Source organism: Chiroxiphia lanceolata, chromosome 18 (genome assembly GCF_009829145.1).
Source record: "Chiroxiphia lanceolata isolate bChiLan1 chromosome 18, bChiLan1.pri, whole genome shotgun sequence".
Lineage (NCBI taxonomy): Eukaryota > Metazoa > Chordata > Aves > Passeriformes > Pipridae > Chiroxiphia > Chiroxiphia lanceolata.
The window spans coordinates 12,504,745-12,513,984 of NC_045654.1; the positions used below are offsets into that span (position 1 = coordinate 12,504,745).

Sequence of the window (9,240 nt, forward strand, 5' to 3'; positions counted from 1 at the left end):
TCTGTACCGCGGGAGGGAGGGGGGGGCTCGGGGTGTTTCCCCTCACGGAGGGGCCCGTGGGGCGGGAGGACGGGCCGGCCCCGGCCCCGCCTGCGGGCGGAGCGGCCGCGGCTCCTCCTCCTCCTCCCGGCCCGGCACCCTCAGCATGGCGAGGGCCGCCGCGCTCGCCGCCAGCCTGGAGGCCGTGCTGGGCAGCCGCTCCAACGCCAACCGCGTCTTCGAGATCCTGGAGCCGCTGGCGGTGCGGGACGGGAGGGGACGGGAAGGGAGCGGGGGGGAGAGGGGCTGTGAGAGGAGCGCGGCCGCGGCTCAGACACGCTGTTCTTCCCCAGGCCCAGGAGGAGGAGGAGGACATCGTGAGCGCCGCCAGGACCTGCAGCCGGCTGTTCGGGGCGCTGCTGGAGCGCCGGGAGCTGTTCGTGGGACCGCTGCCCGCCCAGGACGCCGCTCTGGCCGGTGAGCCCGGGCGGGCGCTGCCCGGGGGGGGCCGGGACAGGCGGGCCCTGCCCGAGCCTCAGGCGTGTGTGTGTCCCACCCGCAGATCGGTTCAGCGCCGAGGAAAAGTACAAGATATGGATGAGGCACCGCTACCAGGACTGCGTGGGCTGCCTGGGCGAGCTGATGGGGCACGACGCCTTCCAGGTCAAGGTGGGTCCTGAGCCCGCTGCTGACACGGGGGGTCCCTGGCGATTATCGCCCGATATTTCGGTGTGGGAGGGCAGGCAGGGCTGTAGGACATCGCCTGTGTTCCAGCTCACCTCTGCTCACCTGCGGGCATGCAGCTTTCTCGGGGAATAATATCCTAGTTCATTCTTTCTCCTTTTGAAGTTGCCTCCTTTGGGTCTGACCCCTGGTGTCCTTACTGAAGTGGAGGTTTTGTGTGTCGTTTTTTTTTAAAAGGAATTGTCACTCTGCACCCTCATGAAGTTTGTTGAGTTAGAGGCACAGTATCCATTGATCAAAATAGAGTGGAAGGGGACTTTGACTTTTCCTTTTGACCTCCTTAAGGTAAGCTGCAGAACTGAAAAGTTTTCCTCCTGTCAGTGACCTGATGGCTTCATGTGCCCTCAGCCACCTCAGCTCTCTCTCTGCTCCAGTGCTGCAAGAGACTGACACGGTGCTTTCCTTTACAAACCCTTGGTTAGGTGGTTGTTGATGGTTTGCTTCCTGTAAATGAGGATGCCTCACTCCTGATCTCTCGCTTTCAAGAATACATGGAGTACGATGATGTTCGGTACTTTGTCATGAAGGCAGTCACTGCCAATATTGGACAAGTCATGCAAAAGACAAAAGAGGTAACAAATTGTTACTGGAGAGGTGGCTCTGGATTGTATATTTTTTGCCTGAAGCAGGAAGGCACTAGTGGTTGATATGTTTATGTGTTTGTTTTTTTTCTCAGAGGCCGCTGCCCTTTTACCAGCAGAACGTATTTTCCCTCATTTCGCCCATTAACATGCCAAACAAAGAGTCTGACATGGTCAAATTTATGGTGAAGCAAGGTTAGTAAGCTCAACACAATGAACTGTGGGTGAAAAGGAAAATCACATGTAAGTTTTTTGTTGTGTAAAGTTTGTTAATGAAGAATGTCTGATTCTGTGATCACCATGATTCTGAGCAGTGTCAAAAATCCACATTCCTCAGTCTACAGAGGGGTCTGTCATGGCCTTGTATCAAGACAAGGACATAAGCCCAAATTTTTAGGTTATCAAAGGGCTAAGGAAAAAAAGGAGGATCTTAATTTTTTGAACATCCATTTCAATTCAACGTCTGTCTTCTCTTTGTCCTTAGAAAATCGTGAGGAATTGAAAATGTCAAAGCTGCAGGTAACTGTTCATTTAGTGCTTTAGAATTGAAATTGTATCCATTTAAAATAGAGCTTTATCTACACCAGTGTGTTTTACTCACTGTTGCAATTCTCTTTTAAGGCACACAGGCAGGTGTTTCAGAAAATGTGGCTCACTTTTTTGAAGCACAAGGTGAGTGTTACTTCTTCCACTGATCTGTATCACTCTTTAACTAAAGGATTGCTGATCCTTAGCAATTGTGGCCATCCTTGCATGGAGCTCCTGGTAGGACCACAGTGTGCTTTCAGTGTCAGATGGGAGCAGCCCAATGACCATTTCTGTTGAATTGTTCTGCCAAGAAACCTGACCTCATATATGGTTCATTTCTTCTCCTTATTCCCAGCCTTTATTCCCCACCTTAAACTTGTCTGCTCATAAGGGTGATCTGCAGTGTAACAACTTCTCTGCACTATTGAAGCTTCCACAGCCTTTTTTGTGGTGACTTTCCCTTCTGAGCTGTGATGACACTGTTAGTTGTGAGCACCTGCCTCTTTGAATGCACTTCAGGTGTCACTTGTAAACTCTCCCATTTGGGAACTGCTACTGGAAGCAGTTCTGTATTGTCCTGGCACGTTCCCTTTTGCTTGTGCATTGCTTTCTTGAGCCACAGGTCGCTGTTACTCTCAGAGTTCTCCCTGCAGTGATTGTTTCACTGTGTTGTTTCATCCTTCACAGCTGCCCACTGGCCTTTACAAGAAGGTTCTTGTCATTCTGCACGACTCTGTCCTGCCTTACATGAACGAACCCACTCTCATGATGGACTTCCTGACAGTGGCCTATGGCATAGGTGAGTGAGAACAGGCTTTTATCCTTTGTCATAGTACCTGCAGCAGGGGACATATGGATTTGGAAGCTCTGCTGGATGCAGCACCACGACCTAGAGGATGGAATAGATGTGCTTTTGGCTGGGATGTAGCAAAGGAATTAGGGTGAACTCCATTGTCCCTGAGAGTGAGATGATTTTACCTGTGTTTGTCAGTGTTTGTTGCCCCTTGTGCATAAAAAAAATTTTATTTAAGACTTTTGGAATAGTAGAATACTGGACTGATTTATTTTAAATATAGAGTTCATCCAGCACTGCTGATACCTGGGCTGCATCCAGGCACAAGATGCACAGATTCCTATAGAAATGTCCCTTCTGAGGAGATCTCTGCCTCTCCAGTGTGGCTTTGTTTGGGATTTAGAGGAGCACATTTTTGCATCTCAGTCATTCAGAGGTTTTTCTCCTAAACTACAGCTTAATCTTTGTAAGAAACTTGGGAGCCTCTGGAAGGCTGTAGATGAAATTGTTTCACCTTTCAGCCATCACGCTGGCTCTAATTTCAGGTACTCAGCTTTGTGTTCCTTCTGGGAAGGTTTTATTACACAAACGATTGGAAGCTGATTTTTTTTCTAATTGTTTTTATTGTGTTGATTCCTGCCTGCTTTCTTACAGGTGGAGCAATCAGTCTTCTAGCCCTAAATGGATTGTTTATTCTGATTCATCAGCATAATTTGTAAGTAAAAAGAGCATACTGTTTAAAGGAACATGGGGGTTTGCATTTATATCTTTATGTAAGAGGGACTGAGATGGATTCGCCACATCTTCAGGTTTAGAAATTCCCCAGTGAGAAAGCCAAACTCTGCCCAAGAGGCTCAGCTGTTTGGATGCTGAGCTCTTTTGACAGTCTTGACTCCTTTTACAACTGAGCCTAAATATCCTCTTCTACAGGCTGTGGTTGCTCAGCACTGTAAAATCAATTTCCATTGATTTGATTACTTAGTGAAGCCATATCTTTGGTGTCCCTTTCACTGGATCCTGTACCATTTGCAGTCGGTGGACATGGCTTCACAGCTCAAAAATGGCTGGGCACTGCAAAAACCATTAATTCACCTTACAGCTTGTTTTCAGGGGACTGTAGAGAGAAACCTAAGAGAGCTAAACAGAGCACAGCAGTGATCTGGAGTGGTCTTTCATTAATGAAAGCACAGAAACCTTTAAACACAGTGCAGTCCCCCTGTGCACCAGTAATGGATGTTTTATTTTCCTGTTTTATAACAGGGAGTATCCTGACTTTTACAAAAAGCTGTACAGTCTGTTAGACCCTTCCATATATCACGTGAAGTACCGAGCTCGCTTCTTCCATCTGACTGATCTGTTTTTGTCTTCATCGTAAGTAGCATCTTCATTATGTATGCTCACATATTTTCCTCCTGCTTTTCTGTTGGCCAGAGACTGTTTTTGAGCAGTCCCCCACATGTCTGGATATAATGTATTCACTGTGCCTACTGGATCAGATTCATTTTTACCCAGAAAACTGAATCCAAGAGTGTTATTGTAGCGTGTAATTTTTCATGTGCTGTTTCTGAAGATTTGCCATGCAGCCATAGAGTTTCAGAAAGGAAAAATTGCAGTTAGTTACCAGAGTTTGAGCTACAAGTGCTTATGGATGTATTTTGATCTGTGTTCCACTTTGGCTGAAAATGATGGATTCTCTGTCTTGTCTTTGTGAATGTGGAAAAGTAAAATTTGCAGGCTTTTTATAGATTATAAAGCTGTTCATAAATTGATGGCCTTTTGCAGACACAGAACATTGAGATGTAAAGTGTTTGACAGTCTGTCTTGATGCTGTCAGTTCACTGTACACAGGGAAGAAACTAGATAAGCAGCTGGTCATATAGTTGCCATCATCTGTTATAAAACAAACCAAGAGTAACACTTTACAGTTCAGCGCTAGGCACTTAGTATCCAACCCCCTGTATTCATGGTGTGCTTTGGAGAGAGTGACAAGACCTGTGGGGTGGCTTTGCTTGTGTAGTGAGCCATAGAGCTGAAGGCTGAGTGGCTGAAAATTGTCATCTTTCATCCCAGTTCTTCTGACCTGAAGAAGGTGCCTAGATGAGCTGATTGCTGTTAGAAATTTGCATTTTTACCATTAAAAAAAAAAAAAAAAGAATTATCCTGCACATTTACATTACAGCAGCTTTATGTTCTCATTAGCAGCTGCAGTGCTTGCTGTAGTCCTGGAAATATTACATAAATTTAACACCGTGGCCTGTGCATTAATTAAATCAGCAAAATGACATTAGAAGAATATAATTGGGGTTGCCTGACTAAGCACTCAGAAGTTTATAAAAGGACTGAATAAAGTTTGCCATGTGAAGGGCTGTGTACAGGAGCTGTGCTTGACCAGTGCCTGGAGTGGTGCCATGGTTCTGGACGGAGTCTCAGAGTGATTTGAGGTTATTCATGCACTGAGATTTGTTGCCCCCAGATTTGTTCCAGAGAGCACACAAGACCCTGTATTGCCACTTGAAACCAGGATTGTTACAGCTTCTCTTTGCGCCATAGCCCAAAAAATCTGAAGAGCCCCACTGATCTTTACCCTGCCGTGCTGTTTGAGGGGGGTGAAGCTGCTGTTTGCCTTGCCAGGGCTTTACCAAGCTGCTCCCCTCTGCCTGCTCTCCCACAGTCACTTGCCAGCGTACCTGGTGGCAGCGTTCATAAAGCGGCTCTCCCGGCTGGCCCTCACGGCTCCTCCCGAGTCCCTCCTCATGATCATTCCCTTCATCTGCAACCTCTTCCGGAGACACCCCGCCTGCAAAGTGCTGGTGCACAGACCTGGCGGGCCAGCAGGTAAGAGGGGAGTTTTGTGTCATGCCTTTAGACAACATAAAGAGCAGGATTCCTGCAGAGGAAGAAGGGAGATCCCGGTTTGGAGGTTTGGAAGGATCCCTCTATCCCTTGAGTTTGTGCAAAGTCAGCAGGCTGCTGCTGTGAGTTCAAGACTATTACAAATGCCCCCCATGCTCTCTAAAAGTGACATGGTTCTCTAGTGCTGCCAGGGGTGACTCAGGTCGTGTTGGAGTGTGCCAGCTTGTTCCTGAACAATAAATGTCTTGGGAATGAGCAATCCTGACTGCAGCACTGCTCTGGGCCTCTTGTGTTCCCTTTGGGTTTGCACACATCACACGGGAAATATTAGCTCTGTATCTCCTGTTTTCTTAGATATGTCAGAAGATCCATATATTATGGAGGAGGAGGAGCCATCTGAAAGCAGGGCTTTGGAGAGCTCCCTCTGGGAGATTCAGGTATGTCATCCAAAAACAAGCATCTGCATCTGGTATGAATCTCTTCCACCCTTGCTGCTTCCTTGACACACGTTGGCAGTGGGCAGCTCCACTCAAAAGAACGTACTGACAAGTGTCCTGCAAATGAGTTGAGTTCCTGGCTGATCTTTTGGTCTGCATCATTTTCTGTCCTAGCAGATGATTCCATACGCTGGAGAAGTTGTACATGCTATTTAGTAGGTGGCTTGTGAGCACACGTCTGACCATGCAGCTGAAAAGTGGGCAGCCAACAGCTCAAACAGTCTAAATAGCTGCAAATGTACCAGGCTTTTCATTTGCTTTGGAGGGGAGAGAGGAACTCGCTGAGCACTGATGGAAGTTAGTTGGCTGCAGCCAGGTTATTCTGTAGAAATGGATAAGGGTTTTGTGCAGCAACAGGAATGATGTGCAGGAGCAGGAATCCCAGAGAGCCGGAGCTCAGATGTGGCACGAGAGCCGTGTGAGGTGGCAGAACTGGGTTATGCATCGTAAGCATGGCCCATGAATGAATCTGTCTTGAGCTGGGTGTGAACCAGGTGAGAGGGACCTCTGACATGCTTGAAAGATGCCTGAAATCGGGATTTCTTGAAGCTCTGTAGTAGCACAGTACAGTGAACTTGCCTCTGCCACAGTTTGATGTTCACCAAGCTCTGACCAGCAAAGGGCCAGACACCTGTGTGGTACTCCAGATGGATGTGTGTTACCCTGTACTTAACAGACCATCTCCTATTTGTCTTGCTTTTTCAGTCTCTCCAGAACCATTATCACCCAGATGTGGCCAAAGCAGCTGCTGTCCTGAATCAGTCACTGTCTGAGATGGAGGATGACATATCAGGGCTCCTGGAGCTCTCAGGTTATGAGGTAACGTTGCTGTGCCTCTGGGAATGACTGGAACCAAGTGGAAGGAGATTCTGGATGCAGTAGCCATGTCCTGTTCATCTGCCTTGCTGCTGGGAGGGAGCTAAACTGACTTTTGGTTACCCAGAACCAGGGAAAACCAGGAAAATGTGTGCTAAATAACAGAGCATGAGCAGCAGTGGTGACAGGGCTGGCTTTTTTAAAAAGCCCTATTTGCTAGATCTTTTGAGAGGTGAGAGTGAGCAGTGGTATCAGGGTGAAGAGCTTATCCTGAGTTTTGACAACATTTTCTATTTTTTATTTTGTAGCTTTTTGATAAAGAAGTAAAGAAAAAAGCTACTGATGTGCCCCTGGAGTTTGAGCAAGTACGAGGTTTGTTTGGGAAGAAAAATGATATTTTTGCAGAGCACTTCAGTTTAGATTGATGGCATCTCTTACAAAGACACCTGTGCAACTCCCTGATCTTAGGGACACTCACAGAGCTCCCGTGTGCTCTGCAATCCTTCCCTGTGATGGAGCTGGACTGCTTGGCAGAGGTGCAGCCTTCCTCAGTGACCTCTGCCACTACCCCTGGATGGACTTCCCTGCGTTTCTCACGCTTGCAAACTGTGCTGCCACCTGGTATTTGGGAGGGATTTTTCCTGGGAGCAAGCTTTTCTGGACTGGTTCATGTCTGGGGTTCCAGCCCTTCCCCTGGTGCTGGCTGTGACCCGTGGCTGCATGGACAGATGTCTCACTGCTGTTCTGTGGCACTGAGAGGAACTGCAGTCTCTGACTGCTCTTATTTTTCAGATGTGTTGCTTTTATACTAGAGCTGACAACCTGTTTGTAGCAAGTGACTTCAGCACATAGCTGTAAACACCTGATGATATTCTGATTATATTTTTATATGCATTTTTAAGCTCAAGTCTTCAGAGGGGTGTTTAGCTTCCTTGCACTTGTCTTACTACTCCCACGTTCGAGGCACTGAAAGCTCTGCTTTGTCAAACAACTCAGATGATGCTCAGTAATTCCATCTGTGGAGTGGTGCTGGTGTTCCTGCATGTACATCCATCTCATGCTCTAAGGTTGATTAATTCCAAATGCTCATGAGCTTTGGAAATGAGCATAATCCTGGTGGCTGCTGTGGCCAGGGAGCCCAGCTGATGTGCAGTGGGAGGCTAATCCTTGAGTTTTGCTTCAGAATGATAAGCAGCTTGGTGTGGTTTTGCTTGCAGCCTGCATATGTTGTAGGAGCTCTGGCCAGTGTGTATCCAGTTTTAACTAGTCCACTGACACTGGGTACTTTTGTTAATTTGGATTTTTCATATACTTCCAGATTTCATGCAGAAATTCCATCTGATAGGTTTCTCCCCCCCAAGGTTTTAAGTTTGAGATAAACTCCTTATTAACAGAGTCAGGATTTTTTTTTAAACTCATTTTCAGCAACCTAATTTTACCTCTTTAGATTTAAACTTTGCTTGTATAACTTGAAATCATATTTTGTGGAGGAGTCAAGAAAGTGGAGGCCAAGAAATCCAATTTCTGACAGGGAAGTCTGTTTAAGTCAAGGAAAACTGCAGCTGTCTTGGAGACACTGAAGTGTCACATTTTTTTCATCCAGTTTTCTTCATACTTTCCAAATAGTGGATCTGTCCTTAGACTGCAGAACTCTACCTCTTTTTTTTTTTTTTTTTTTCCTTTCTGATGCTTTTGAATTCAGGTGGGGTGTTTTTGAGGATTGAAATTTTTTCTCTTTTTTTTTTTTTTTTAGAAGTCCCACTCTTTGTTCTCTGGTGAAAAGGCAACCCTGCCTCCTCCCTGGCCAGCCTGCTTTTCTTTTTTCTTTGACTTTTGGGATCTGAGGTAGGAAGGCAGAATGATTGAGATGTAGCTTTCAACTTGAGAGGCCTCAGTTCAGGTTCAGCCAGGCCTTGTATTTCAGCTCTAAGATGTATCTCCCTCTGTCAGGGTGTGTTGTATGTATGGGTTTGGTAAACATTTTGAAGGGCTCTGCTATAGGTATGAGGACCACATGGCTTGCTTTGAAAGAAGTATGTCAGTGTATCATCTTTCAGATGAAATAAATGAATATATTTAAATGAATGAATACCTTTCTCTGCATATTTTGATTCTACTCAGGTTAGCCCAGGTATATCTGTCTGTAGTTACTAGTGGGCTGTATCATTCCTATCTGTCATAATACACTCAGGAGTTTTGGGTTTTGAATGCACAAATATTACATCATTTGGGCATGGGGCAAGTCTGGGGTCTCATGGTGCTAAAAATGAGGGAGTTTGGCTGGGTTCTTAAATCTGGACAGAGGGTAAGCAGAGTCTGTCAGCAAGGCATCCAGAGGGCTGAGTGAGCTGGGGGCTTGCCTGTCATCCTGGGGTCTCCTGGCACCAAACAGGGACACCCTACATGTGGGGCAGATTGAGTTGGTTGGGAGTACAGGAAAGCAGCATCC

At 46.5% G+C, this 9,240-nt stretch overlaps 1 protein-coding gene across 1 annotated transcript; it reads left to right on the forward strand.

The window, feature by feature from the left end:
• The first annotated feature begins 108 nt into the window (after positions 1-108).
• On the forward strand, positions 109-8,880 carry NOC4L (nucleolar complex associated 4 homolog). The gene is made up of 15 exons (XM_032705461.1): positions 109-241; positions 333-456; positions 542-648; positions 901-1,008; positions 1,146-1,295; positions 1,400-1,499; positions 1,789-1,823; positions 1,926-1,976; positions 2,520-2,631; positions 3,280-3,340; positions 3,886-3,996; positions 5,297-5,460; positions 5,833-5,915; positions 6,681-6,794; positions 7,100-8,880. Exons 1-15 carry the CDS (start codon positions 146-148, stop codon positions 7,214-7,216), a joined length of 1,533 nt encoding a protein of 510 aa, XP_032561352.1. The 5' UTR covers positions 109-145; the 3' UTR covers positions 7,217-8,880.
• Positions 8,881-9,240: the final 360 nt, after the last annotated feature.

Bases quoted from the DNA above. Each gene is read 5' to 3' on its own strand.
- NOC4L (XM_032705461.1), top strand. From the start codon at position 146: ATGGCGAGGGCCGCCGCGCTCGCCGCCAGCCTGGAGGCCGTGCTGGGC. The intron at 242-332 runs GTGCGGGACGGG...GTTCTTCCCCAG, and splicing joins AGATCCTGGAGCCGCTGGCG to GCCCAGGAGGAGGAGGAGGA. The intron at 1,500-1,788 runs GTTAGTAAGCTC...CTTTGTCCTTAG, and splicing joins CAAATTTATGGTGAAGCAAG to AAAATCGTGAGGAATTGAAA.